Consider the following 27,873-nt stretch of genomic DNA (forward strand, 5'->3'; position numbering starts at 1 on the left):
CAGCCTGAGCATGGGATCTTAGACACACGACCCCCGGGTCGCTGGCTTGAGCAAGGGGTCACTGGCTCAGCTGGAGCCCCCCGGTCAACGCACATATGAGAAGTAATCAATGAACAACTAAGGTGCCACAACTACGAATTGATGCTTCTTATCTTTCTCCCTTCTTGTCTGTCTGTCTGTGTCTGTCCCACCTCCTCTCTCTCACTAAAAAAAACAACAACAACAAAAAAAAAAACAACTAAGGAACCCTGGTCCTTTTTACTCGCAGAGAAGGAGTGTGACCTGACACAGGTGTTTCACAAGACCCTCTGGTGCTGAGTCAGGCCGCACGGGTCCCCCGAGAAGCGGGGTTGCCCCTCTGGTGCTGAGTCAGGCCGCACGGGTCCCCCGAGAAGCGGGGTTGCCAGGGGAGCCCCTGGATGGTGGGAACAGGAAGAGGGGGAGGTGGAGGGAGTCTGAGTGTGTACAGAAGCAACAGAGGGTTGCGATGGGGTGGGTTTGGAGGGAGGGAGTGAAGCAACTGGAAACAAACACTGAGTCGCCACCATCTCAGATGAGGAAGCCACAGCTGAGGCTCTTTGGGGAGAAAGTCTGGGGTTTGCTTTTGACTGAGCTGGAGATCCCTGTAGGGAATGTGGGTGGAGCTGAGACAGCGTTTAGGAGACAGGGTGGAACTTTGGGTGGAAACTCACAGGTAGGCGTCTCAACATAGACATGGTGTTGAAGTCCTGTGGGGTGTCCCCTGTTACCCACACAGTCAGTGCGGGAAAGGAGGGCTGGCCAAGACTGATCTCAGGGGGAGTGTGAGCAGGGCTGTGAATCCCTGGGCCACCGAGGAGCTCGTGGGGCTCATGGGTGACTGGGGGACGGACCACAGCTCATTCAGAGTTGAATTAGGAGCAACTGGAAGTGAGAAGTGGGAGCCAGAAAACAGACAGTGGAGGACTGTCAGGGACCACCGAGGAGTGAGGAATTGCAGCAGTCCAGAGGGTAGGAAGAACAGAAGGGCAACCCCCTCCTCCCCATGTGTGACCCAGGAGAGGTCTCTGAGGTCAAAGGGCAGCTGGAGCCCCGGGGCTCAGAGCACCAGCAGGACTGCTGTGGTGGGGGCAGTGGGCTGCAGACATGGGATGTATGTTTGAGGAACCGGGAGGCAGTGAGCCCAGGAAACAAGTGTCAGGGTCCTGAGGCTCGTGGTCACTACAGTGAGCCTCTCCAGACACTCTGTCTCCAGCCGTGCTTGGCAACATTGCTCGGTCATGGGATCAGTTATATTTTTGTCAAGTGAGAACCGTGCAGCAGGAGGAGATCCAGGGGAGGTCACAGTCAGCCCAGTGACAGCTGTGAGTGTGAGCTAAGGGACACAGGTGGGGGTGATGCAGAAACTTGGGCCCAAGGAAGTCAAGAGCTTGTCTGAGGTCACACAGTGGCCAGTGAGTGGCAAAGCCAGGAATCAGCCCCAGACCTCAGACTTGGCCGCCTCTGGGCACGAGGGTGAGAGGAGGGGGGAGGCTGTCTCAGGCAGGTGGCCTAAGGCCCCGGGACTGACACCGGAGGAGGGGGCGCAGCTGCATCCACACTCCGTGTGCAGGCACCAGGGCTGCACAGCTGGTCACTCTCGGGAGAAGAGGAGGCTCACAAGTGGGCAGCCAGGGGAGGGGTGAGCCAGGCAACAGTCAGAGCACAGCCTTGGATGGATGGGGCCCGGGGCCAACTGGAGCAAAGATGAGGGCAAGGACCTCTCATTGATCCGAGGTGGGAGGAGGCTAAGTAGGTCCTGGGAGAGGCCCCCAAGGGCAGCAGCCAGGTCACAGGTGCGTTCCTGTGTCTAGTCCAAACCCCCCACCATGCCTCACGAGCCAGGAGAACCCCCAGCCCTGTGAGACAACAGGGACACCGGGCGCCCCAAGGAAGGGCTGTGTGCAGCTGTGACTGCGGTGCCACCTGGCTCTGTGCTGTGCTCCTGCCCGGCCCCCTCCTCCTGGCCTGGGCCTCCGGCAGAGGTGGACTCTGCCCTCCTCCATGTGACGAGGCAGCAAGGTGGGTCTGCTCCTGAAGCTGCCTTTTGAAGGAGAACCCCACCCATGACCCCCCCCCCCAGGGGAGACCAGCAGCAGGAACCTGGGGCCAGGCGAGGGTGGGAGGCAGTTCCCTCTCCACAGGTGGTGCTGCGGCTACAGGTTTGGACGAGGGGCTGGTGAGCGGCCTCTACCACCTGCCAGCAAGGCGATGATTCATTCATTCCCTCGCGAAGGGGTTTCAGGGTTCAGGTCAGGTCAGGCTCCAAGAGGGAAACAGGCATGAAGCGGGCACCCGGTAGGCCTCAAGGTGACAAGGGTTGATACCTGACAACCCTAATAAACCTTTATGGGCCCTTTCTCGGATAGGACATGCATTGCTATTCTCAAAGTCCTGCCGCGGCCCTTCCCAGGTGAACAGACCCACCAGTCTGGGTAGAACACTTGAGCTAATAATTAATCAGCTTGTGCAGACATTTCCTCCCTTTGCCTTATATTTGGAAATGGAGCTAAATGTCTATAACTTAAAATTCATCACCCTAACCATTTTTTAAAAATTTTTTCTTTCAGTAAGATTTAAACATTTTAATTTAAAAGCAACTAATAAATCACAATTGCATACTGCTTTTAAGATTATTTTGTTTCAAAAATGACACATTTCAGAATTAACCAAAGTATAGTTCTATTACAAATTACTTTATCCAAGTTAAATGTAGCTCCCTTAACCTAGAAGTCAGTTTTCTTTTTTGCGAAAGACAGAGAGAGAGAGACAGATAGGGACAGACAAACAGGAAGGAAGATGAGAAGCATCAATTCTTCATTGTGGCACCTTAGTTGTTCACTGATTAGTTGTTCATTGATTGCTTTCTCACATGTGCCTTGACAGGGGGACTACAGCAGAGTGAGTGACCCCTTGCTCAATCCAGCGACCTTGGGCTCAAGCCAGTGACCTTTGGGCTCAACCCGGCAACCATGGGGTCATGCCTACAATCCCACGCTCAAGCCAGCGACCCCGTGCTCAAGCCGGCAACCTCAGGGTTTTGGACCTGGGTCTTCTGTGTCCCAGACTGATGCTCTATCCACTGCACCACCGCCCGGTCAGGCTGATGACAAAGTTCATTGCCAGAAACGGGAGTGCAGGTAACCATCAAAAGTTGTAAATACAGACCCAAAACTGCTTCTACAAACTGAAAAGACCGTGGTTGAGCCCTATGAATAAAAATGGGACGTTGACACTGTGTTCAATGAGTATGGTCTTTGTGACATATTTAGGGCAGTGCCATCTAGTGGTCATGACAAGTCACAGTCTTAGCATCAAGTTGTTGACCACTTTTTAAAAAAGATTTTACTAATTGATTTTATGGTGGGGGTGGGGGATGAGAAGTTTCGACTCAAAGTTGCTTCACTTTAGTTGTTCATTGGTGGCTTGTCATACGGGCCTCAACCAGGCAAGCTCAGGGCCTTGAACCATCGACCTCAGCATTGCAGGTCAACGCTCTACCTATTGTGCAACCAAAGGCCAGGCCCATTGTTAAGTGCACGGCTCAGTGGCATTAACCCATGTATGCGGACATTGTAAATTCTGAGACTCAGTTCTCCAAACATTTTCCGAAGACTCACATCGCTTTTTGACAAGCCCCCAGCATGCCAGTACCTGCGGCAGCGACCCCCTCTGTGTGCTGCGTACCAGGGCGCACCCTCAGGAGGCAGGCGTGTGTCGATCAGACCTCGGCGATGACCGAGAGCAGTGGGGTATAAATAACCCCCACGTCACTACCGTTCCAATAATGCAACACGAGACATAAATGGGTTAAGCACGTTCACACTGTTGTACAACCATCACCACCAATGTCTCCAGAACTTTCCATCTTCCCAGACTGACTGTGTCCCCATTAAACACTCACCCCCTCTCCCCTCCTCCAGCCCCAGCACCACCATCTAGCTTCTGTCTCTGTGCTTCTGACTCCTCTGGGGACCTCGTATGAGTGGAATCACACGGGATTTATTGCTTGGTGACTGGCTAACTTTACTTAGCATAAAGTCTTAACGTTTCCACTGTGTTGTAGCATGAACTTCCTTCCTTTAAAAAAAAAATATTTAATTTTTTCTACCTTTTTAAAAGCTAATGATATTAGTCTTCTTTTAAAGAGCAGTATAAACCTGAGAATTCTGTTAACTTAAATTTTATGAGTTGGTGTATTATATTAGTGCAAGAGATGTGATTTTTTTAGAATAGAGCAATGCTCTTTCAAATGCATATGTCTTTTTTTTTTCTAATGCCACTTTTTAAAAAGATTTTATTTATTGATTTGAGAGAGAGAGAAAAAGAGAGATGGGAGGAAGGAGAAGGAAACATCAACTTGTAGTAGTTGCTTCTCACATGTGCCTTGATCCGGCAAGCCCTGGGGTTTTGAACCGGCAACCTCAGCATTTCAGGTCAGTGCTTTATCTACTGCGCCACCACAGGTCAAGCTGATTTCATCTTGTTTTAAGGCATATTTTAAATGTAGTTTTCTCATTTAGTCAAAGTTGTCTAATTGAAAAAAACAACAACAGTGCAAACCTTTCTCTCTTTGGCTGCCTTGACAGACCTCTCTGAGGGTTACGTGGCCGGGGGTGGGGGGGGGCATGTGACCAGCAGGCTTTGCTGGAGCAGGAGGTCCCCCTCTGTGGATCTAGGGGGCAGAAAGGACAGGGCATTCCTGGAGGAACTGGACACAGGGCTGCAAAGGGCGTGGCCCGGTTTTGATGGGAGACGGGGGGCCACGGATCTTGCTGGGGGAAGAGGCAGCAGAAGTGAGCGGAGGGTAGGCGTGGCCTCAGACAGGCTCAGTGAACACTGCCTGGGCATCTGGGACAGAGACCAGGGGACGAGGTCTCACCTAGGGCTCTGGAGGCGACTCCAAGCGGGCTCCGCATCCCGGACGTCATCTGTGGGTCAGGGTCCTTCACTCCCCCAGTCTCAGTAAGCGGTTTCCAACCTCATGTGCACACCGTCCGAGACCTCCTGGCCCTTGCCCTGGTCATTCCAGGACAAAGTGAGGGGGGGGAGGCCAAGAGCACAAGCCTGTGCCCACATCACCCAGGCACCCCCAGGAACACAGGCTCCCTGAACGCGTCCTCAGCAGACCTCCTGTCCCTCTCACTGGCCAGGGCTGAGCCCCATGGTCCTGGGAGAGCCCAGGGGGGCTGTTCCCAGGGCTCTGGTGCCGCTCCTCAAAAGAGAGGCAGTGGAAGGAGACATGGGGCAGGCTAGAGGACATGGTGCGTGCTGTTGTGTTCTGGGGCAGAGGCAGAAGAGGACGTTGTGGGGAGCAAGCCCGGTGCTGGGGTCTGCAGACCGGGGGCTGGAGGAGTGAGGAAGGAGGTGCCGGGGTCTGCAGACCGGGGGCTGGAGGAGCAGGAAGGAGGTGCCGGGGTCTGCAGACCGGGGGCTGGAGGAGCAGGAAGGAGGTGCTGGGGTCTGCAGACCGGGGGCTGGAGGGGCAGGGAAGGAGAGGGGAGGGAACTTCTCAGCCGTGCCCTGAGCATGGAGCTTCAGCGCTGGGAGAAATCCCTACATGTCTTCAAAGAGACTGTTCCTCTGTGATGGGCAAATAAATCCCTTGTGAGAAGTCCAAGCACCGAGTGACACGGTTGTGAGACTTCCATCCAGAGCTGAACTGATCTCTGGATGTGGCTGTGGGACCTTGGAGGAATTCAAACTGCAGTGTAGATTATTTGTGCAAGATGTCAAAGTTTTGCCTTTGGAAGTGACCCAGAAGCTAAACCTTGAGGTCACAGAAATCCAGAGAGGCGATCTTGTGGACACCCTCCTCTTATTCTCTTCCTGTCCTCTGCTCCCCCCACCTGCCCCTCCCCAGCACCACGCCCCCAACCCCCTCCCCTCCCCCAGTGCTGCTCAGCTCTCCTCACCACCAGAGTTTCTGGAAATGCTGAACCCTGTTATCAAAGCCATTCCCAGGTCTGTTATCAGCAGGTGCTGAGGGTTCACAGGGCACACAGTCCATTTAAGGAGGGTCTATCTCAGGAAATGGGGATGACCTTGGCACCTCGATATCACAGGCCTCAGAACCCTGCCCCACGCTGCTCAGGGCAGAACACACCAGAGTAGGAGTGATTCTGTGCAGAGTCCGTATTTTCTGTCCAGCTAAAGTGCCTGCTTCAGAATGCCAGCCCCTCGGGGGAGCCGATTCAGGGACCCCCACACAGAGCTCATGGCAGGCGACCCTTTTATAGAGTGGTGGCCAGACTCCGCTCAGCACGTGTCCCCGGAACTCTGACCCCAAGGAGACCCTGTGCACTGCTCCGCTTTGCTGGGTGATTCCCACACGGTGGTCTGGAGAGCGGCTCATCCCTGCTGCAGGCTTGGCTCAGGATGAAGCTGCTTCCACCTCTCAGGGCTCTGTGGAAACCAGTGAGATTTGTCCTTTAAAAGCACAGAATTCCCGCCCCCCCCAAGGATGTGTGCTGGCAGCATCCTTGCCCAGGAGGCTGCCCTGTGTGACGGGGCAGTCAGATGACCTGGTGGGGTCCCAGCAGGAGTTCAGGGAGCAGGAGAGAGCAAGGGGGTTACGTCCATGGTGATGTGAGTGTGACTACACAGAACCTTTGACAACCTGAACCCCCCTGAGGGTGAGCTGGGGTCTGTTTGTCTGACATAGAAAAAAGCCATGGGAGAAAGAGACTCCTGTGTAGGCCCCTTCCTGTGGCGGGGGTCAGGGGAACAGAGGCTCCTGAGACCCCAGGCTCTCTCCCAAGTCCTGACAGAGGCAGGAAGGAATGCAGGGACGGCCTGTGATCCACGGGAGAGGGAGCCAGGAAGGCCGTGACACCTCAGGGCACCTGCTCTGAAGATGCGCGGTCAGAGAAAGGCACAGTCACACAGGTGCCCTCGGTGACACGCTGGCCTCGTGTCTGTGGCCGCTGAAACAAGTGGCGACAAGCTCAGGAGATAAAAGCAACACGCATTTATTCTGTTACAGTTCTGCGGGTCAGAAGTCCAAAACCGGCTTCCCTGGGCGGAAATCCAGGTGTTGGCTACACTTTCCCTGGAAGATCTGGATCTGGGGAGAACACCTTGCCTCTCTCATTGCATGTCCAGCCCTGTGTGCTGCCTTCTTCGTGCTGCTTGGCACCTGGCGCTTCCTCCAGCCTCCGAGCCAGCAGCCTAGTCCCTGCCACAGTCACTGTCACCTTGCTTCCATTGGTGACGCTTGAGGAAATGCAGGGCCCACCTGGATAATCCAGGATAATTTTCCCATCTCAAATCTTGAATTTAATCACATCTGCAAAGTTTATTTATTTATTTATTTATTTATTTATTTTCTACAGAGACAGAGAGTGAGCCAGAGAGAGGGATAGACAGGGAGAGACAGACAGGAACAAAGAGAGATGAGAAGCATCAATCATTAGTTTTTCATTGCAGCTTCTTAGTTGTTCATTGATTGCTCTCTCATATGTGCCTTGACCGGGCAAGCCCAAGGTTTTGAACCGGCGACCTCAGTGTTCCAGGTTGACGCTTTATCTCACTGCGCCACCACAGGTCAGGCAATCATTAGTTTTTCATTGCACGTTGCAACACCTTAGTTGTTCATTGATTGCTTTCTCATATGTGCCTCGACCGCGGGCCTTCAGCAGACCGAGCAACCCCTTGCTGGAGCCAGCAACCTTGGGTTCAAGCTGATGGGCTTTTCCTCAAACCAGATGAGCCTGCACTCAAGCTGGCAACCTCGGGGTCTCGAACCCGGGTCCTCTGTATCTGGCGACCTCGGGGTCTTGAACCCGGGTCCTCCATCCACTGTGCCACCGCCTGGTCAGGCTGCAAAGTTTTTTTATGACATGAGAAAACTTTCACAGGGGCCAGGGATTAGGACCCTGTGTCCACGGGGACTATCATTTAATCAACCACAGAAACATCCACACAAGTCCTAACATGGTCACCTAACAGGCACACACACACGTCACACAGACACCGTCAGAAGAACACCACACTCGGGTGGCCCCACGTCTGTCACACACACCATTCACATCCAAACCTCTTCCCATCAGTCTGTTCAAGCCCCGCTTTGGAAACCTCAAAAGCCCTTCCCTGTCCCTTTATCTCCTGGCCCCAGGTGACAGCTTCTCTCTCCCTAACAACACCCCCAGCTCCTCTGTTCTCCATCTCCTTCCACCTAGGAAGCCCTTTCTCACCCCTGCCTTCAGAATTTAACTCAGTTCTGAGCCAGCTACCTCCTCCATGCAGCCCACCTGGTCTGCACAGTCTACCTGCTTACAGCCACGCCTCCCTGCCACACCCCATGGGTCCTCAGGGAACATTAACTAAATAAAGGAAAGGAGAGAACCAAAGGTCGCCAAGCAGAGCTCTTGAAAGGTGCTACAGTCTGAGTTTGGGAGCTGGATGACTATTGGACGGACATCTCAGTACTGGTTGAGCTAAAAGACCTGGACCGGGGGCATGGATGGGGCTGGATGACCCCCTTAGGACTCGGCTGTAGTCACAGTGCAGAGGGGTCACCTCTCTGAGCCCCACCTCCGCCCCTTGAGTTCTAGATCGAAGGGCCGGTCACCATGGACCAGGCTGAGGCTTCCTCCCTCAGGTGAGTGCTGGGTCTCATGCTGGTCACTCGGGACCTGCCTAGTCTCAACCCTCTGGGGCCACTGCCTCACCCTGCTAACTCTTTGGGCCTTCACACCCCCTTGTCCACATCCTTCCCCCACCACCCAGGTTCCAGATTCTAGGAACACACTGCGGGGGTCTGTTCCCCAGCAGAAAGTCACCCTCGGACTCCTGTGCAAGGCCCCCAGGTGGGAGTGAGTGCAGGTGTAGTGGGGACCCAGGACAGCAGCCTGGGCCAGAGGGTGAGTGCAGGGGTAGTGGGGACCCAGGACAGCAGCCTGGGCCAGAGGGTGAGTGCAGGGGTAGTGGGGACCCAGGACAGCAGCCTGGGCCATAGGGTGAGTGCAGGGGTAGTGGGGACCCAGGACAGCAGCCTGGGCCAGAGGGTGAGTGCAGGGGTAGTGGGGACCCAGGACAGCAGCCTGGGCCAGAGGGTGAATGCAGGTGTAGTGGGGACCCAGGACAGCAGCCTGGGCCGGAGGGTGAGTGCAGGTGTAGTGGGGACCCAGGACAGCAGCCTGGGCCAGAGGGTGAGTGCAGGGGTAGTGGGGACCCAGGACAGCAGCCTGGGCCAGAGGGTGAGTGCAGGTGTAGTGGGGACCCAGGACAGCAGCCTGGGCCAGAGGGTGAGTGCAGGTGTAGTGGGGACCCAGGACAGCAGCCTGGGCCAGAGGGTGAGTGCAGGGGTAGTGGGGACCCAGGACAGCAGCCTGGGCCAGAGGGTGAGTGCAGGGGTAGTGGGGACCCAGGACAGCAGCCTGGGCCAGAGGGTGAGTGCAGGGGTAGTGGGGACCCAGGACAGCAGCCTGGGCCAGAGGGTGAGTGCAGGGGTAGTGGGGACCCAGGACAGCAGCCTGGGCCAGAGGGTGAGTGCAGGTGTAGTGGGGACCCAGGACAGCAGCCTGGGCCAGAGGGGGATTCGGGCTCCCTGCTGAGGCCAGCTCTGTCCCAGGCTCCCAGGAGAGAGAAGGCAGGGAAGGGGTGAGGGCAGGTGAGGGCACAGGCTGTCCTAGACACCTCATCTAAGGAGTTTCACCTGGCCAGGCCAGGCGCGTGAAAGGCACCATGCAGCAGGGCAGTCACGAAGTAAACGCACCCCGAGAGGCCTGGGTCTGTGGCATCCAGTACCTGCCCGGGAGTCCCCCCACCTCACTGCAGGCAGCGACACTGCTCCAAGGCAAAGCCCCACCCCAGATCCTGGTGGGGGAGAGAACTCCCTTCTGCTCAGAGGATCAGGCTGGAGCCCCTGATCTCCGTGGGTGCCTGGGCACGCGCGCGTGGGGGGGGTGGCCGGGGTTTGGGGATGCAGCCCACGTGCTGACCCTGCTCTCCGGCCAGCCTGCCGGCCCCCAGCGAGGCGTCCCGCGCGGCCACCACCCGCGAGCTGCTTCTGGCAGCCTTCGAGGACTTGAACCAGGAGCAGATGAAGCGCTTCCGCCACAAGCTGCGGGATGAGCCGCTGAACGGCCGCAGCATCCCGAGGGGGCGGCTGGAAAGCGCGGATGCCGTGGACCTAGCCGAGCTGCTGACCCAGTTCTACGGACCGGAGCCTGCGCTGGATGTGGCCCGCAAGACCCTGAAGAAGGCGGACATCCGCGACACCGCCGCGCGGCTCAAGGAGCAGCGGCTGCAGCGTGAGCCCAGGGTGTAGGGGGACGAGGGGTCGCAGGGTCCCTGTACCTCCATTCCTTCCCGGGACACAGGCCTCCCACCCTCCCGCTTCCCCAGAAAGGCCCGGTGCGTCCCCTGCCCGTGCAAGCTTCACCCACAGATTCACGGGCCTTTAAGTGCTGGGACCCTGGGTGCCCTTGAGGGTGGCGAAGCCTCTCCATTGCGCGCGTCCCTCCCTCCCCCCGCGCGCACGTTTAAGTGGCCTCATGACAGGTGTTCCTTTCCAGGGCTCGGGCCCAGCTCTTCAGCGCTGCTCTCAGTGTCCGGTAGGTCTTTGGGTGGGACGCGTAGGCCCTGAGCTGCCCCAGCCGGGAGTCCTGGCTTGAAGCAAGCGTGGCCTCTCGCCAGTCTGGTTCTGACAGCGGCTCCCAGGGAGGAGCGGGTACGGGAGGGCTGTGGGTCGGCGAGGGGGGTTGGGGCGCATCAGGGGAAACTGAGACCTGAGCAGGGTGGGAGGGCAGCTGGCACAGCCCGCCCCATCCTCGGCCCCCTGGCCTCCCTTACCCCTCCCCCTCCCAGAGTACAAGAAGAAATACCGAGAGCACGTGCTGTGGCAGCACGCCAAGGTGAAGGAGAGAAACGCGCGCTCGGTGAAGATCAACAAGCGCTTCACCAAGCTGCTCATCGCGCCGGAGAGCGCCGCCCTGGAGCACGACGCCCTGGGACCCGCGCAGGAGCCCGAGCCGGAGCGCGCTTGGCGCTCCGACACCCACACCTTCAACCGCCTGTTCTGCCGCGACGAGCAGGGCCAGCGGCCGCTGACCGTGGTGCTGCAGGGCCCGGCGGGCATCGGCAAGACCATGGCGGCCAAGAAAATCCTGTACGACTGGGCGGCAGGCAAGCTGTACCACGGCCAGGTGGACTTCGCCTTCTTCCTGTCTTGCCGAGAGCTGCTGGAGCGACCGGGCACCTGCAGCCTCGCCGACCTGATCCTGGACCAGTGCCCGGACCGCAGCGCGCCGGTGCGACAGATGCTCGCCGAGTCGGAATCGGAGCGGCTGCTCTTCATCCTGGACGGCGTGGACGAACTGCCGCCGCCGGGGCGGGAGGAGGCGGCGCCCTGCACGGACCCCTTCGAGGCCGCCGGCGGCGCGCGGGTGCTGGGCGGTCTGCTGAGCAAGGCGCTGTTGCCCAAGGCCCGCCTGCTGGTGACGACGCGGACCGCAGCCCCGGGCAGACTGCAGGGCCGCCTGTGCTCCCCGCAGTGCGCCGAGGTGCGCGGCTTCTCCGACAAGGACAAGAAGAAGTACTTCTACAGGTTCTTCCGGGACGAGTGGCGGGCGGAGCGCGCCTACCGCTTCGTGAAGGAGAACGAGACGCTGTTCGCGCTGTGCTACATGCCTTTCGTGTGCTGGATTGTGTGCACCGTTCTGCACGAGCAGCTGAGGCTTGGCCAGGACCTGTCCAGCACCACCAAGACCACCACGTCCGTGTACCTGCTTTTCATCACCAGCATCCTGGGCTCGGCGCCCGCCTCGGACAAGCCCCGGCTGACACGTGAGCTGCGCAGGCTGTGCCGCCTGGCCCGCGAAGGCGTTCTGGGGCGCAGGACCCAGTTCCCAGAGCAGCATCTGGAAAGACTGCAGCTTCGTGGCTCCCTAATCCAGGCGCTGTTTCTCAACAAGAAAGAGCTCCCGGGCGTGCTCCAGACGGAGTTCACCTACCACTTCATTGACCAGAGCTTCCAGGAATTCTTCGCTGCCCTGTCTTACCTGCTGGACGAGGAGGAGCCCCGCGAGGCGCCGCGCGGCGCTGTAGGAGAACTTCTGCGCTGGGGCGCGGAGCTGCGCTGCCACCTCGTGCTCACGACGCGCTTCCTCTTCGGGCTGCTGAACGCGGAGCGGATGCGGGACATAGAGCGCCACCTCGGCTGCGTGGTTTCAGAGTGCGTGAAGCAGGACGTCCTGAAGTGGGTGCAGGACCAGAGCCAGGGGAGCCCTCGGACGGGGCCAGAGGGGGCCGAGGGGGCCGAGGAGACCGACTCCCTGCACGGCACTGAGGAGTCAGAGGAATTGGAGGAGGAGGAGGAGGAGTTCAACTTCCTGCTGCAGCTGCTCTACTGCCTGTACGAGACGCAGGAGGCCGCCTTCGTGCGCCAGGCCCTCCAGAGCGTCCCTGAGCTGGCTCTGGAGTGCCTGCGCTTCAGCCGCATGGACGTGGCTGTCCTGAGCTACTGCGTGCGGTGCTGCCCGGCGGGACAGGCACTGCGGCTGGATAGATGTGCACTGCCCGCTGTGCAGAAGAAGAAGAAGAGCCTGATGAAGAGGCTGCAGGGCAGCCTGAGCGGGAGCTCGTGAGTCTCGGGGCGGGCGCCCTCTCCCAGACCCACTCTGTGGGCACCTGAGTGTTCATCTGGGCATGGGGAGCCTGTCCCCGAATCAGAGGCAGAACTTTAGGGCTGGTTGTGCCCACCCTCTTGTGAGGCAGCCTTCCAGCGGCCACCTTCTTCCTCTGGGTGTCCTCTCCATGGCCAGCCCCAAACACCCCCAGCCATCCACAGCCAATCAGGGGTCTTCAAACTTTTTATAAAAACCGCCCACTTTTGCAGTGCTGGTCAACCTGGTCCCTACCGAGCAACCAAACAGCGCTGCGATTGGCCCACCAGGAAAGCTGGCCCGCCCACTAGTGGGCGGCAGGGACCAGGTTGACCAGCACTGCAAAAGTGGGCGGTTTTTATAAAAAGTTTGACGACCCCTGCATGGCCATGTAGCTCTACACTAGCCCCCACCCGCGCCCCGGGCTTCGGCACAATGACCTCTGCAATACACCTTGCCCCCTGTGCCTTGAGCCTTCGCACCTGCTGTTTCCTCCACCCAGAACCTGGCCTGCCCGCATGGCCAGCCCAGACTCCTCCGGTTGGCCTGGGACCCCCTTAGGTCTAAACAGTGCCCCATGACCACCATAGGCCATGCCTGTTTCCTTCTCCAGACTTTCAGCTGCTTCAGGGCAAAGCTATTGGTGTCATTGTTTCTGGCACTTAGCTCCAACCCAGCACCTGACCCAGGGGCTCAACATGTTAGGAGAATGAATGTCAGGACGTTGCCAAGGGCAGGCTCAAGGGCAGACCCACGGTGGCAGTATGGGAGACATGCTCCTAGTGGACGCCCATAGACAGCTCCAGTGGGAGGCACACGAGGTCGTGGGTGAGAGGTTTCACTTGGGTGTGGGGTGAGGACAGAGGCAGCTCTGACACGTGAGGACCATAGGAAGGAGGGAGGGACTGCAAGGGGCTGGGGAGGGGGGTGGACTTCACCTTCTTCTCTTTCCCAGCAGCTCTCAATCCGCCACGAGAAAACCCCAGGCCTCCCCACTGCGTCCACTCTGCGACGCCATGACCGACCAGCAGTGTGGTCTGACCAGCCTTACGTGAGTGACCTTGCCCCTGTCCCCTCCCCTGGAAGGGACACAGAGCAAGATGTCCTGGGAAGGACAGAGGCGTGACCCTCTCTGGAGATGGCTAAGGGGGGACAGGCTGAGAGCCTGTGGCTCCTGGTGTACCGTGCTGGGCTCAACAAGCCCTGCCCACGTGGGGCATAAGAGCGGAGGGCCGGGGTCTATCATTGGCTTAGGTGCTAGTTAGGAAGGGAGTTGTTGGTCCAATCCAGGTGGGAAGCAGGGTCCAGCTGAGCATTCCGGGAGGGCGTGGAGGAGACCGGAATCTATTCCCACCCAAAGGGAGGCTGCTCTGCGCCATAGGGAGGAGGCCAGGCCTGGCCTCTGAGCCCTTGAGCCAGTCAGTCGGTTTGAGCTCCAGCCTCTTCCCTCTGAAATGGAGCCAGGACAGTCGGTCTCAGAGGGCTGACGTGAGAATCAGTGAGGCCACACAGACACCGCCCTTAGGACGTCCTAACTCTCCCTGTTAGCTGTCACCCAGTGAACAGAGAGTCCGAACAATACAAGAGCCGGTGCTGCTGATGGTGATGGGGCTGGGTGGTGACAGGGGTTCGGTCCCGTCCTCACGACACGGTCACTCAGTTTATTTGGGGGGTATTTCCAGTGACCTGGAAGCAGCACAGGGATCCACAAGGTGATCAGCACAGCTGGTCCGTCAGTCCTGTCACTAAACTAAATACACAACGGTGTTTATCACAGCATTGATTTGTGATGGCAAAAAAGTAAAAGCAGCATACCTCCTGGCCGTCAGGGACTGGCTGACTAAACTGCAGCTACCTTAACGTGAGGGACGGTTCTGTGGAGGTCAACGTGTGGCCAGCAAGGTCTGTCTGGGCTCCTCAGAAAGCCCGTGGCCAACCGCGTCTTAAAGAAGACAGGAGCGTGGTCCAGTGTGCGCGCCTGTGCTCAGGGACCCCAGGGTCACCTGTGGTGACAAGGAGCAAGGGAGCTGTGCAGCCAACGCCTCTCCAGACTGAACCTCAGCGTCCAGGGAAGGGGCAGTTTGCACAGCTGGGATGCAGCGAGGTGGCCCAGGGACCTGAGATAGACCCTGTGCTCTGGACCACAGGCTGTCCTGCTGCAAACTCCCGGACTCGGTGTGCCGTGACCTGTCCAAGGCCCTGAGGAAGGCCCCCGCCCTGACTGAGCTAAGCCTCCTTCACAACGGCCTCGGCGAGGGGGGCCTTCGTGTGCTGAGTGAGGGCCTGGCCTGGCCAGGGTGCCGGGTGCAGACACTCAGGTGAGGTTGCGTCTGGGAGGGACTGAGGGACGGGACCCCCCCCCCCCCGCCAGCAGCTCCTGAGGTCAACCTTCCCCCAGGCTGCAGCAGCACGGCCTCCAGGAAGCCCTCCAGTACATAATCCGCGCTCTGGAGCACAGCCCGGCACTGACCACCCTAGACCTCAGCGGCTGCCAGCTGTCAGGACCCACGGTGACCTACCTGTGCGCCGTCCTGCAGTATCCAGGATGCCGCCTGCAGACCCTTAGGTGCAGGCCGCCGCGAGGCGGGGGCTGGGAACACACCTCCCCGGCCTGGGTTGGGGTGGGATCCTGGAGGCTGCCCCTGGACCAGCGATTTTCAACCGGTGCGCCGTGGCACGCCGTGCGCGGCAAGAACTTCTCAAACAGGCAGTACCTGACTAGTTAGCCGGGGACACTGACCTCTTTTCCCTTGAGTAACCAAATTTAAAAATGACAACAGCCAATACAACAGCTGTGTGGTGTGAAGTAATCAAAATTACACCTTTTTTTTTTTTTTTTTTGGTCAGACTGGCAAAAAAGACACATTTTCTGGTGTGCTGCAGAATTTTAGTAATTAGTTTACGTGTGCCATGAGATGAAAAGGTTGAAAATCGCTGCCCCAGGCCCTGAAAAACAGCCCCCCCCCCCAGGGTCCTCACGAGTGACCACAATCCCTGGAGACTCACCCCACAAAGCCCTGGCCCCAGCCCTTGGACGCTCTACCAGACCAAACAGCCATCTGTTGTCTGGCGCCATGGTCACAGTCGGGGTCAATGATCCCCACTCTCTCTTACTCCTCAGAGGCCTGGAGGGCAGTTCCCGCCCCTTGTCCTCAGCCTCTGGCCACCTCCAAGGGGCCATCTTCTGTCGCTGTGCAACTGTGGCACGGCCCAGGCCAATAGCCCCATCCCTGCCCCCCTGCGGCCCTCTCATCACCTCCATCCCCCCGCCCGGACTCTCCCTGCCTCCCACCAACCCCCTCCCCTGTCCTCTGTATGTGCCTGTAGTCTGACCTCTGTGGAGCTGAGCGAGCAGTCACTGGAGGAGCTGCGAGCCGTGAGGACAGCCAAACCGGACCTGGTCATCACACACCCAGCGCTGAGCAGCCACTCTGAGCCTCCCAGGGGACTGAACACAGCCTTCTGAGGCCCCGGAGGCCAGCGCCAGCGGGAGGACTACAGTCAGAGGAGTCCCTGTTCTGAAGATGTGAGGATGTCGCTCTCAGCTGTGAGGCCCTGGACAGGCAGGGAGAGGCCTAGGTGGACATGGCCCCTTTCCTGGGACAGGGTCTGGGACATGCCCCTCCCCCCCACAACATAGGGACAGCCAGAGACGACTCCTCCCTCCCCTTAACCTCCACTGGGGCTCCACCCACCTTGCTCTGCTGGGACCCTCACCCACCTCCTTGCAGACCCCCTACCACAGCACCCACCACGACGCCGAGAGTCCTGTGACTGAGCACCTGCCGTGGGTTGACATTGACCTGGTGTGCTGGGTGCAGAGTGGCGTCTTCCCTGGTCCCATCTCCATCTGCTCTAGGGGACCCGTGGCCCCACAGTTCTGCCCCTGGCCACCAAGGATCAAGTAGGGGCTGACCCTTGACCAGAGGTAGACAGGCCACCATCCCCCCTCAGGAATGTGGGTCTTGACTTGAGGAGTGAAGCCATCCCTGTGGCTATGTGCTTCCGCCCAGAGATGTCCACTTGCTGTCTCAGGTCTTCAGGAACAGAGACCAAGACAGAGTGGAATTGGCAGTGGCCCGACTCTGGGTGGTGGCTGTGATGTGGGGGGTGGGCAGCCTGCGTCTGCTAATAATAAATCCTTTGCAATCATTTGTTGTTTCTGTTGCACGTGACCAGGCATCCTAACCACCCTTCCTTTGGTTCCTAACCCATCTTCATGGGGTGGGGCTGTAGTGCCTGTTTCAAAGATGAAGACACCAAGGGTCAGGGGGACAGCCCGGCTGCAAGGCTTGATGGACAGGCCAGCAGTAGCCAGCCCTCAAGTCCCTGTTCAACACTGCTGGGCTTGGCCAGCTCTTGAGACCCCACCCAGGTGGAGGGGACCCGAGAGTCAGCCCCTCCACCTCCCAGAGGAAATGCCCTTTCATAATCGACTTCCAAATCCAGTCATTCATTCTACAAAACAGACAAAAGCCCCTGCCCTCCCCCTCACCCCCGGAGCTGGCATTCCAGCTGGAAGACAGACAATAAACACGCGTAGCAAATGGGGCGGGGGAGCCTGAACCAAGGGCTTCTGTGACCTGTAAGGGGCCTGGGAACCTCACTGAGGACAGGGGCCCTGAGGACCTCCTGAAGGAAAGAGTTCCAGGCCAGGAACGAGCAGCTGGGTGTCAACGCCACGGAGGGTAAGTGTCTCGGTCAGTCCAGGCTGCTTGCTGTAACAAAACACCATACACTGGCAGGTTATCAGCAACAGAAACTTGTTTCTGTTCCTGAAGACCTTAGACAGCAAGACCGTTCAGAAGTCTTCCCAGGGCGGATGCTGGTGAAGACCTCGTTGTGTTCACGGCTCACGCTCTGCGAACTGCGAAGTCCACAATCAAGGTCAGGGGTCCCCAAACTTTTTACACAGGGGCCCAGTTCACTGTCCCTCAGACCATTGGAGGGCCGGACTATAAAAAAAAAACTATGAACAAATCCCTATGCACACTGCACATATCTTAAAGTAAAAAAACAAAACGGAAAACAAATATAACATTTAAAATAAAGAACAAGTAAGTTTAAATCAACAAACTGACCAGTATTTCAATGGGAACTATGCTCTTCTCACTGACCACCAATGAAAGAGGTGCCCCTTCCAGAAGTGCAGTGGGGGCCGGATAAATGGCCTCAGGGGGCCACATGTGGCCCGCGGGCCGTAGTTTGGGGACCCCTGATCAAGGTGCTGGTTACTTCACTGTCTGGGGAGGGCCCTGCTCCTGGGTGCAGGTAGCTCTTCACGCGGTAGAGACCTTGCTTGCTCTCTGGCCTCTTATAAGGACACGTGCCCCATTCTTGATGGCTCTTGACTTAATTACCTCCAAAAGGCCCCGCCTCCAAATACCATCACACTGGGGATTAGATGTCAACAGACAGACAGGTTTTGGGGCCACAGACATTCAGTCCACAGCAGGGAGCACTCTCAGAACCTCCAAGTGTCGCAGAAGAAGGAAGCCAGGCTGTGTGGAGCGGGGGAGGGGGCCTACGTGGCTTGTCCTCTGCTGAGGTGGGTGCCTCTGAGCAGAAGGCCTGGTCTGACCTCACCACCCTCAGGCCCAAAGGGCAGAGCAGAAGCAGAAGCAGAAAGCATGGTGTGGGCTAACCCAGGAAGTCACTGTGGGACAGTGACGAGCAGGCCTGCAAGGCGGGACCAGCGGGTCTGGTGGGTGGAGGTGGATAGGGGACCACACAGGTGGAGGTGCGGCAGGAAGAGCAGCGTCAGGGGACATGTTGCAGCTGAGTGTCTCTGGCTGGGACCGAGTGGAGAACACCTGCGTCATTGGGGTCCAACACCTGGGTCAGCCCGTGGAGTGAGACACGAGGATGAAACAGGCCCAGGCCCAAGGCTGGAGCGTCCAGGCGGGCAGGTGGGCAGGAGAGGAGATAGAAGGGGAGAGGCTGAGGAGACCTGGGCAAAGAGGAGGACACTTCCGCAGGACCCCCGGGACTCTCCTGCAGGGCAGGCAGCAGGGAGGGCTGCAGCCAGAGGCCCCTGCCCCTCTCGGACCCGCTGTAGGGGACATCTCTGAGGTTAAGGCTGGCACTCTGCTTCTCACACACGTTCCCTCAAGGCCCATCTCCGCCCGCGGCCCACCGGGTCTGCACAGCGACCCACGCAGCCTCAGGGGTTGGGATCGGGGCTGTAACCCAACCCACATGCGCTGTCCCGGCCCCGTCTTTCCTGCGCGCCCCGGGGGCGGGGACCAGCCTCCCGTCCCGCCCGCCCTGCACCGCCCTGGGGGCGGGGATTGAGGGACCTTCCGGCCGACACGGTAGCAACAGGCCACCTCTCCGTCCCGCCCGGGAGCGGGAGCGGCAGCGCTGACCCGGCGGGGCTGCGGTGAGCCCAGAGACGGCGGTGACCCTTCCTCCCGAGGCTCTGGCCTGGCCTCTCGATCCCTCAGCCCTTCCCAGCGCCCTAGGACTGCACCCCCCGACACCCCACAGCGCCCCAAGGCGGCCTCCTTGGGGAGCAGTGTTCGTGGGCGCAGGCCTCCTCACTTCCACCCACAGGGTGGGGCTCTGGGATTGCGGCCTGGAGAGAAACGGAAGGGTTAGGACCGGGGGTCTCAAGGTGTAGTCTGGGGACTAAGTTGGGTCCTGGGACATCAATATTAGGGGTGACAGCTTTTCCTAGGGTGGCTCCAAAGTGGGGTTTCTGAGAACCAGGGCTGCCCAGGTGGGCCTACACTCCTGCCGTCATCTGTCGAGGACGTCAGCCACGTTCCAAGGGCAGGGGGCTTTGGGGTTAACTCTGTCAGAAGAGGGAGACCCAGGCAAATCGGGGGTCCCCTGATCCCCACCCTTTTCCAGACCCCTCCTTTGAAAAAGGCTTCCCATGGCGGATGCTGGTGAAGACCCCACCGTGTTCACGGCTCACGCTCTGCCCAGTGACCCCCGGCTCTGGGCCACCGTGACCAACGCATACTTGGGCACACGTGTCTATCATGACACCCTGCATGTGAGTGGCGTATACAATGGGGCCTTGGGGGATACACACCGGGCCATTCTACCCAGTCCCCTCAACGTCCAGCTGGAGGCCTCTGCAGGGACAGGAGAGCCGATGACCACGGCCTTTGTCCTGGACACTAACACAGGTAGCCGCTGCTCGTCCTGCCAGCCCTCCTCGCCCCAGCCATGGTTCCAGATTAGTGGGGGAACTGATCCTCTCCTGGCGTCTTCTAAGTCAGGATGCCCAGCTCAAAGGAAAGGCCCCGGGCCGCTGCCTTTTGAGACCTAGTGGACGGGGCAGGGCTCCTGGACTGGCAGGGCCTGGGAGCCCCAGTGAACTGGAACTTCCTGCACAGGGCAGCTCAGCTCCGGAGGCGGGTCTGCCTCCCTGAAGGGAGAGGGGGGCTCCACTCCCAGCGCAGAAAGGCCAGCAGCTTGGTAACTGTTCTCACTGGCCCTGCGTGGGGCAGGGAGGTGACGTGTCTGTTTTCCCCTCTGCCACCCCCAGGGTCCTTTCTGCACACCCTGGAGGGCCCCAGCTTCCGGGCCTCCCAACGCATCTATGCCCACCGCACCCTGCCGCATGTCCTGGCCTTCCGTGTGTCCATCACCCGCCTGGCCACGGCGAGCCGGCCCGTCACGGTGCGGCTGCGGTCTGCCTTCCGCCCAGAAAGCCCGGACTTGGACCTGCACTGGGGGCCTGACTTCCGGGGAGCCCGGTGAGAAGGGGCTGCAGGCCAGCCGGGGGGCCCGGGAGGAAGCCTGTCCCTAAGACACAGCCATGCTCTCGTAGGTACCTGTATGGCCTCACGCTCACCCCTGAGCGGCCCGGGGGGCTGCAGCAAGAGGTGCACATGCTGTGGACACCAGTGCCCCCAGCCCTCACCCTGGGGGAAGGCGAGGAAGACAGGACCTGGGAGTTCCTGACGGTGGTGGGCAGCAGCCAGGCTGAGGCCCAGGCCTGCCTCGCCGAGGCCCTGCAGCTGCAGGCCAGGGGCGCTCTGTATACTGCTCACGCCCAGGCGTGGGCCCAGCTCTGGGCAGGCTGTGGCCTGGATGTGGTGGGGCCCCTGTCGCTGCGCCAGGCCCTGCGTGGTGCCCTCTACTACCTTCTCAGTGCCCTGCCCGAGCCCGGGATCCCAGGCTACGTCTGCCACGGACTCAGCCCCGGGGGCCTCTCCAACGGGAGCCGTGAGGAATGCTACTGGGGCCACGTGTTCTGGGACCAGGTGAGCATCATCCCAACACACACCTGCCGCAGGGTGGGTGGCGCACAGGCACAGAGGGTCCTGTGGCTAAGGCACAAGCAGGCTGCTGCCTCTGCCCCGCCTGGGATGGGAACTGTGGTTGGGGAAGCACAGGGGGGCCATCGCAGAAAGGAAGGCTTCCTGGAGGAGGGGGCATCTCAGCCAAAGGATGTGGGAGTTTGATGAATATGTGATTCAGGCAAGGGGACCAGAAGGCACAAAGTCCCAGAGCTGGAAGGGTGCATGGCATCTAGCCAGGGCTGGGAGCTGTGCCCCCGCCCCCGAGGCAGGAAGGGCAGTTAGAGAGGGAGATGCAGGAGCCATAGAGACTTTTTAAATTGGGGTTGACACAGACAGATGTGTGTTCTGGAAAGACCCTCGTAGCCGCTGAGGGAGCATGGAGGGAGGAGGGTGAGGACTCGGGCAGGAGTGGGAGCCAGGAGAAGTGGGGACTTGGTGACCAGCGGGCATGGAGGGTCCAGGGAAGCCGGTGCTGTGGGCGTGGAGGGGCTGAGTCAGGCAGGCTGCCCACACCCAGACCCTGACCTGTGCCCCAGGCCGACCCAGATGCCCACTGGGGAGGTGAAGCCCTGGGCAGGGGTCCAGAGGGTCTGAGCTGGAGATGAGGATGTGTGGTGGGCAGGCGGGGAGAGCCCAGGACAGACCCAGGTGGGCAGCAAGGAGCTGTGCTGTCTCTGAGGCCCCTCCAGGGCAGAGAGAGGGGGAGGGGGAGGGGGCGAGCACTCCGGGACAAGGGACCCCTCTGCTGTGCTCTCAGGATCTCTGGATGTTCCCCAACATCCTCCTGTTCCAGCCAGAGGCCGCCAGGGCTCTCCTGCAGTACCGCGTCCAGACGCTGGGCGGGGCCCTGGACAACGCCCGTAACCTAGGCTACCAGGTGAGGGGGGGGGGGGGGGGCTGAGTAAACCCCTAGCAGGGGTCGTCAAACTTTTTATAAAGACCGCCCACTTTTGCAGTGCTGGTAGACCTGGTCCCTACCGCCCACTAGTGGGCGTTCCAGCTTTCATGGTGGACCAATCGCGGCGCTGTTTGGTTGCACGGTAGGGACCAGGTTGACCAGCACTGCAAAAGTGGGCGGGGTTTTTTTGTTTGTTTGTTTTTCGTATTTTTCTGAAGCTGGAAACGGGGAGAGACAGTCAGACTCCCGCATGCGCCCGAGGGATCCACCCGGCACGCCCACCAGGGGCGATGCTCTGCCGCGACCAGAGCCACTCTAGCGCCTGAGGCAGAGGCCGAGGAGCCATCCCCAGCGCCTGGGCCATCTCTGCTCCAATGGAGCCTTGGCTGCAGGAGGGGAAGAGAGAGACAGAGAAGAAGGGGGGGGGGGGGGGGGTGGAGAAGCAAATGGGCGCTTCTCCTATGTGCCCTGGCCGGAAATCGAACCCGGGTCTCCCGCACACCAGGCCGACGCTCTACCGCTGAGCCAACCGTCCAGGGCCAAAAGTGGGCGGTTTTTATAAAAAGTTTGACGACCCCTGCGACAGGGTCCCTCAGAAGGGCTTGATATTGCCAGACGCTTCTCTGGAAGGGGGGGGGGGGGTCTTGGATTCTTACAGGGGCTCAGCAGCATGCCCCAGCCTGTGCAGGTGGAAACGGCCTGGATAGGACCCACCTGGGGGCCCCTCACTGCCCTGCATCGGGGTGGCCCACAGTGAAACCAGCAGAGGCCACCTGGTCATACTGGGCACATGCAGTGAGCACTCGGGCAGTTGGTGCCCCCATCTCTACCCTCTGTGGCTTAAGGATGAGAGCATTAGGAAATGCATGGGCCGCGCCCCCCCCTTGCCTCCCCCCCCCCCCCCACTGAGAACAGAATCAGGTCTGCATTCCCCCCCAACCTTCAGGGAGCCAAGTTTGCCTGGGAGAGCGCTGGTTCTGGCCTGGAGGTCTGCCCTGAGGACGTTTACGGGACCCAGGAAGTCCACGTCAACGGGGCCGTGGTGCTGGCCTTTCAGCTCTATTACCACAGCACCCAGGTGAGGTGTCACTGTGCCCACCAAGAGTGACTGCTGCCAGTGTGGCCACCTCCCCCCACCGGGCTGGGACTTCCTGCCTGGAGCCAAGCCTTTCCCTCTGTGTGCTCGGAAGAGTGGCCATTGGCAGGAAGTGCAGCGGCCACTGGGAACTAGAGCCGTGGGTGCCGTGGCCTCTGTCCAGCCCTGTCCTCCCGCAGGACCTGCAGCTCTTCCGAGAGGCTGGTGGCTGGGACGTGGTCCGCGCCGTGGCTGAGTTTTGGTGCAGCCGGGTAGAGTGGAGCCCTGCGGAGGAGAAGTACCACCTGAAGGGTGAGGGCACGGTGGATGGTCATGGGACAGGGGCAGTAGGTAGCCATGGGGGGTTGGGCAGCGGTCATGAAGGGGGCGTGGATGGTCATGGGGCAGGGGCAGTAGGTAGCCATGGGGGGTTGGGCAGCGGTCATGAAGGGGGCGTGGATGGTCATGGGACAGGGGCAGTAGGTAGCCATGGGGGGTTGGGCAGCGGTCATGAAGGGGCCGTGGATGGTCATGGGACAGGGGCAGTAGGTAGCCATGGGGGGTTGGGCAGCGGTCATGAAGGGAGCATGGTGGATGGTCATGGGACAGGGGCAGTAGGTAGCCATGGGGGGTTGGGCAGCGGTCATGAAGGGGCCGTGGATGGTCATGGGACAGGGGCAGTAGGTAGCCATGGGGGGTTGGGCAGCGGTCATGAAGGGGCCGTGGATGGTCATGGGACAGGGCAGTAGGTAGCCATGGGGGTTGGGCAGTGGTCATGAAGGGGGCGTGGAGGGTCATGGGACAGGGCAGTAGGTAGCCATGGGGGTTGGGCAGTGGTCATGAAGGGGGCGTGGAGGGTCATGGGACAGGGGCAGTAGGTAGCCATGGGGGGTTGGGCAGCGGTCATGAAGGGGGCGTGGATGGTCACAGGCAGAAGGGTAGATTGTCATGGGGGAGGGTAAATGGTCACGAGCTGGGGGCAGATGGATACTCCTTGGCTCAGCATGTGACTTCCAGCCCCTGATGTTGCCAGCCCCACAGGGGCCAGTGGCATCAGGGAAGGTCTCTAAGACCCTGAACTAAGCACCGTCTTGCCTGTTGTGCCCAGGAGTCATGCCCCCCGATGAATATCACTCAGGGGTTAACAACTCCGTGTACACCAACGTCCTGGTCCAGAACAGGTCAGACCCAGCAGCCCACCCCAGCCCCGCCATTCGCCATTCCGGGAGCCAGCCGGGAGCCCCCGGGCTGCAGCCTCCCCCTCCCTGCCTCTCCTAGCCTGCGCTTTGCGGCAGCCCTGGCCCGGGACCTGGGGCAGCCCGTCCCCAGCCGCTGGCTGGCGGTGGCTGAGAAGATCAAGGTGCCCTTCGACCTGAAGCGGGACTTCCACCCCGAGTTTGATGGGTATGAGCCTGGTGAGTGGACCAGAGCCCTTTCAGCACCCCTTCCCCACATCGAGTCCCCGCCCTCCTCCCCCCTCCCCCATCACCAGCCCCTGTGTCCCCAGGAGAGGAGGTGAAGCAGGCAGATGTCGTGCTTCTGGGGTACCCTGTCCCCTTCTCCCTGACCCCTCACGTTCGTAAGAACAACCTGGAGATTTATGAGGCTGTGACATCTCCCCAGGGCCCTGCCATGACTTGGGTAAGATGGGTGGTGGTCCTTACGGCAGCTCCAGCCCTGCCCCCACTGGCCTCAGTCTGCCTCTGCCCTCCCCCCATGCAGCGGACCTCACTTCTGCGTGCCCTCTGACCTTTGACCCCAGAGCATGTTTGCTGTGGGCTGGATGGAGCTGAAGGACCCCAGGCGGGCGTGGGACCTGCTGGAGAGGAGTTTCGCCAACATCACCGAGCCCTTCAAGGCCAGCGTGACCCCAGCCTCAGCCCACGCCCTGACCACACCTGCCTCCTGATGGGCCCCCCGGGGGGTGGGGGCAGCAGGGGTCACAGCAGGGTCACAGCCCTGGCAGTTCCCACTTGACCTTCCGGGAGTAGGGACAGTGCCCCCAGGACTGCCTGTGTCCGGGGGACCCCGGACTGACCGCCTTACCCCTGCAGGTGTGGACGGAGAATGCCGATGGGTCTGGTGCCGTGAACTTCCTGACAGGCATGGGGGGCTTCCTGCAGGCGGCGCTCTTTGGGTTCACGGGGTTCAGGTGAGTGCGGTGACCGACGGAAGGGGGTCACCCGCCCCTGCCTGCCTGCCCGCCTCACAGAACCGCCCCCCTCTCCCAGGATCACCAGGGCGGGTGTGACCTTCGACCCCATGTGTCCGGCGGGGGTCTCCGGGGTGTGCGTCTCTGGCCTCTCCTACCAGGGGAACAAGCTTGACTTCTCTTTCTCTGAGGGTTCGGTGACGCTTGTGGTCAGGACTCGGGCCGGGCCCTGGGCCTCCCCGCTGGAGGTGGAGCTGTGGCCATCTCAAGACCGGCTTCCCCTGTGTCCAGGTAGGCGACCGCCCCCAGACCCAGCCAGGGGCCCGGAGCCCGTGAGCCCCCGAGGTGACCCCCCTCTCCTTGCAGGACACAAGGTCTCCTTCCCCTGCTCCGCTGGCCGCATACAGAGGTCACTCTCGTCGGAAGCAGAGGCAGCAAGTTCTTCAAAATGAGAGAAATGTTTGAAGACACTGGAACCACAGCACCCCTTCTGGGATACCCTCGGACCCTCCAGCCCCACAGGGTCCCTCGCCTGGTGCTCCCATGGGCCCCTCCAGCCCCACATATCCCTCGCCTGGGACACCCTCGGGTCCTCCAGCCCCACAGGGTCCCTCGCCTGGGACACCCTCGGGTCCTCCAGCCCCACAGGGTCCCTCGCCTGGGACACCCTCGGGTCCTCCAGCCCCACAGGGTCCCTCGCCTGGGACACCCTCGGGTCCTCCAGCCCCACAGGGTCCCTCGCCTGGGACACCATCGGGTCCTCCAGCCCCACAGGGTCCCTCGCCTGGGACACCCTCGGATCCTCCAGCCCCACAGGGTCCCTCGCCTGGGACACCCTTGGACCCTCCAGCGCCACAGGGTCCCTCGCCTGGGACACCCTCGGATCCTCCAGCCCCACAGGGTCCCTCGCCTGGGATACCCTCGGACCCTCCAGCCCCACAGGGTCCCTCGCCTGGGACACCCTCGGACCCTCCAGCCCCACAGGGTCCCTCGCCTGGGACACCCTCGATCCTCCAGCCCCACAGGGTCCCTCGCCTGGGACACCCTCGGATCCTCCAGCCCCACAGGGTCCCTCGCCTGGGACACCCTCGGATCCTCCAGCCCCACAGGGTCCCTCGCCTGGGACACCCTCGGATCCTCCAGCCCCACAGGGTCCCTCGCCTGGGACACCATCGGGTCCTCCAGCCCCACAGGGTCCCTCGCCTGGTGCTCCCATGGGCCCTCCAGCCCCACAGATCCCTCGCCTGGGACACCCTTGGACCCTCCAGCCCCACAGGGTCCCTCGCCTGGGACACCCTCGGATCCTCCAGCCCCACAGGGTCCCTCGCCTGGGACACCCTCGGATCCTCCAGCCCCACAGGGTCCCTCGCCTGGGACACCCTCGGATCCTCCAGCCCCACAGATCCCTCGCCTGGGACACCCTCGGGTCCTCCAGCCCCACAGGGTCCCTCGCCTGGGACACCCTCGGACCCTCCAGCCCCACAGGGTCCCTCGCCTGGGACACCCTCGGACCCTCCAGCCCCACAGATCCCTCGCCTGGGACACCCTCGGACCCTCCAGCCCCACAGGGTCCCTCGCCTGGGACACCCTCGGGTCCTCCAGCCCCACAGATCCCTCGCCTGGGACACCCTCGGATCCTCCAGCCCCACAGGGTCCCTCGCCTGGGACACCCTCGGACCCTCCAGCCCCACAGGGTCCCTCGCCTGGGACACCCTCGGACCCTCCAGCCCCACAGGGTCCCTCGCCTGGGACACCCTCGGATCCTCCAGCCCCACAGGGTCCCTCGCCTGGGACACCCTCGGGTCCTCCAGCCCCACAGGGTCCCTCGCCTGGGACACCCTCGGGTCCTCCAGCCCCACAGGGTCCCTCGCCTGGGACACCCTCGGACCCTCCAGCCCCACAGGGTCCCTCGCCTGGGACACCCTCGGGTCCTCCAGCCCCACAGGGTCCCTCGCCTGGGACACCCTCGGGTCCTCCAGCCCCACAGGGTCACTCGCCTGGGACACCCTCGGGTCCTCCAGCCCCACAGCATCCCTTCTGGGACACCCTCGGATCCTCCAGCCCCACAGGGTCCCTCGCCTGGGATACCCTCGGATCCTCCAGCCCCACAGATCCCTCGCCTGGGACACCCTCGGATCCTCCAGCCCCACAGGGTCCCTCGCCTGGGACACCCTCGGATCCTCCAGCCCCACAGGGTCCCTCGCCTGGTGCTCCCATGGGCCCCGCACTCCCTGCAGCTGGCTGCACCCCCACTCCTGGGCCCCCTCCCAGCCTGCTGTCTGCCTCCCGCTCACCCTCCACCTGGCAGCCGGGCTCCTGGGCCCCAGGGAAGGTCTGGATTCTTCCTCCTGAAGTTCAAGACTGCCTCCAGCCTGAGCTCTTCCTGGCCTAACCCCCCGTGGATGGGTGATTTCCCCGTGACCTTCCACAGCAGCGTGTCTGCGCCCGCCCCTCTGGGCTAGCACCCTCACCGGCTGTACCTCGGGGTCCCTTCTCCAGGGAGGGCGGGGAGCGTCAGACAGCCCTGCTGTGGAGACAGAGGCAGGCTCGGGCTGTGGTGAGGAGGGCGGCAGGGAGCGAGGGGCACGGGGGGACTCACTCTGCAGAATGATTCTGACTCACGGCAGCTTCACCACGGAGAACGTTTTATGTCACAATGCTGGGGGTCAGTCGTGGCTGGGTCCAGGTGCTCTTGGGCTGTCCTGGGCACGCAGCATCCTCAGTCGTTGACGCCTCCGGTCTCTGGGACATTTCAGGCGGGTTGAGCGGCTTCCATCACGTCCTTTCCTCAGCCAAGTGGAGCAAGACCAGTGTCCCCTCTCTGGCCAGAGGGAGCGAGCCCAGCGCACATGGGCTCCAGG

The 27,873-nt window shown here is 60.9% G+C and overlaps 2 protein-coding genes and 1 long non-coding RNA gene across 6 annotated transcripts; all 3 read left to right on the forward strand.

Annotated features, from left to right (window-relative positions):
- The first annotated feature begins 1,661 nt into the window (after positions 1 to 1,661).
- On the forward strand, positions 1,662 to 3,256 carry LOC136388509 (uncharacterized). Its single transcript, XR_010748183.1, has 2 exons — positions 1,662 to 2,040; positions 2,905 to 3,256. It is a non-coding gene; the product is annotated as an uncharacterized lncRNA (long non-coding RNA).
- Positions 3,257 to 8,353: 5,097 nt separating this feature from the next.
- NLRP6 (NLR family pyrin domain containing 6) lies at positions 8,354 to 16,778 on the forward strand. Of its 3 annotated transcripts, none has more exons than XM_066363972.1 (8): positions 8,354 to 8,620; positions 9,979 to 10,274; positions 10,539 to 10,577; positions 10,831 to 12,604; positions 13,582 to 13,677; positions 14,774 to 14,944; positions 15,025 to 15,192; positions 15,954 to 16,778. In XM_066363972.1, the coding sequence occupies exons 1-8, from the start codon at positions 8,592 to 8,594 to the stop codon at positions 16,090 to 16,092; spliced, it is 2,712 nt and encodes a 903-aa protein (XP_066220069.1). In that variant the 5' UTR covers positions 8,354 to 8,591; the 3' UTR covers positions 16,093 to 16,778. The 3 variants fall into 3 exon arrangements, with proteins under 3 accessions (XP_066220069.1, XP_066220143.1, XP_066220212.1); XM_066364046.1 differs by having other exon boundaries at positions 13,585 to 13,677; XM_066364115.1 differs by having other exon boundaries at positions 9,994 to 10,274.
- Positions 16,779 to 18,998: 2,220 nt separating this feature from the next.
- Positions 18,999 to 25,558, forward strand: PGGHG (protein-glucosylgalactosylhydroxylysine glucosidase). 2 transcript variants are annotated; one of them, XM_066364231.1, is made up of 14 exons: positions 18,999 to 19,242; positions 19,482 to 19,765; positions 20,128 to 20,338; positions 20,413 to 20,848; positions 21,645 to 21,764; positions 22,732 to 22,863; positions 23,061 to 23,172; positions 23,969 to 24,041; positions 24,139 to 24,275; positions 24,368 to 24,501; positions 24,623 to 24,718; positions 24,915 to 25,012; positions 25,092 to 25,303; positions 25,379 to 25,558. In XM_066364231.1, exons 2-14 carry the CDS (start codon positions 19,507 to 19,509, stop codon positions 25,462 to 25,464), a joined length of 2,106 nt encoding a protein of 701 aa, XP_066220328.1. In that variant the 5' UTR covers positions 18,999 to 19,242; positions 19,482 to 19,506; the 3' UTR covers positions 25,465 to 25,558. The 2 variants fall into 2 exon arrangements, with proteins under 2 accessions (XP_066220328.1, XP_066220386.1); XM_066364289.1 differs by having other exon boundaries at positions 21,681 to 21,764.
- Positions 25,559 to 27,873: the final 2,315 nt, after the last annotated feature.

This window comes from Saccopteryx leptura, chromosome 1 (assembly GCF_036850995.1).
Source record: "Saccopteryx leptura isolate mSacLep1 chromosome 1, mSacLep1_pri_phased_curated, whole genome shotgun sequence".
Classification (NCBI taxonomy): domain Eukaryota; kingdom Metazoa; phylum Chordata; class Mammalia; order Chiroptera; family Emballonuridae; genus Saccopteryx; species Saccopteryx leptura.

What these genes read in the sequence shown, in the direction of transcription:
- NLRP6 (XM_066363972.1), top strand. Translation starts at nt 8,592, where the DNA reads ATGGACCAGGCTGAGGCTTCCTCCCTCAG. An exon ending in GCTGAGGCTTCCTCCCTCAG is followed by an intron (nt 8,621 to 9,978) that starts GTGAGTGCTGGG and finishes CTCTCCGGCCAG; the next exon opens with CCTGCCGGCCCCCAGCGAGG. An exon ending in AGCGCTGCTCTCAGTGTCCG is followed by an intron (nt 10,578 to 10,830) that starts GTAGGTCTTTGG and finishes TCCCCCTCCCAG; the next exon opens with AGTACAAGAAGAAATACCGA.
- PGGHG (XM_066364231.1), top strand. Translation starts at nt 19,507, where the DNA reads ATGGCGGATGCTGGTGAAGACCCCACCGTGTTCACGGCTCACGCTCTG. An exon ending in GTTTGATGGGTATGAGCCTG is followed by an intron (nt 24,276 to 24,367) that starts GTGAGTGGACCA and finishes CTGTGTCCCCAG; the next exon opens with GAGAGGAGGTGAAGCAGGCA. An exon ending in AGGGCCCTGCCATGACTTGG is followed by an intron (nt 24,502 to 24,622) that starts GTAAGATGGGTG and finishes CTTTGACCCCAG; the next exon opens with AGCATGTTTGCTGTGGGCTG.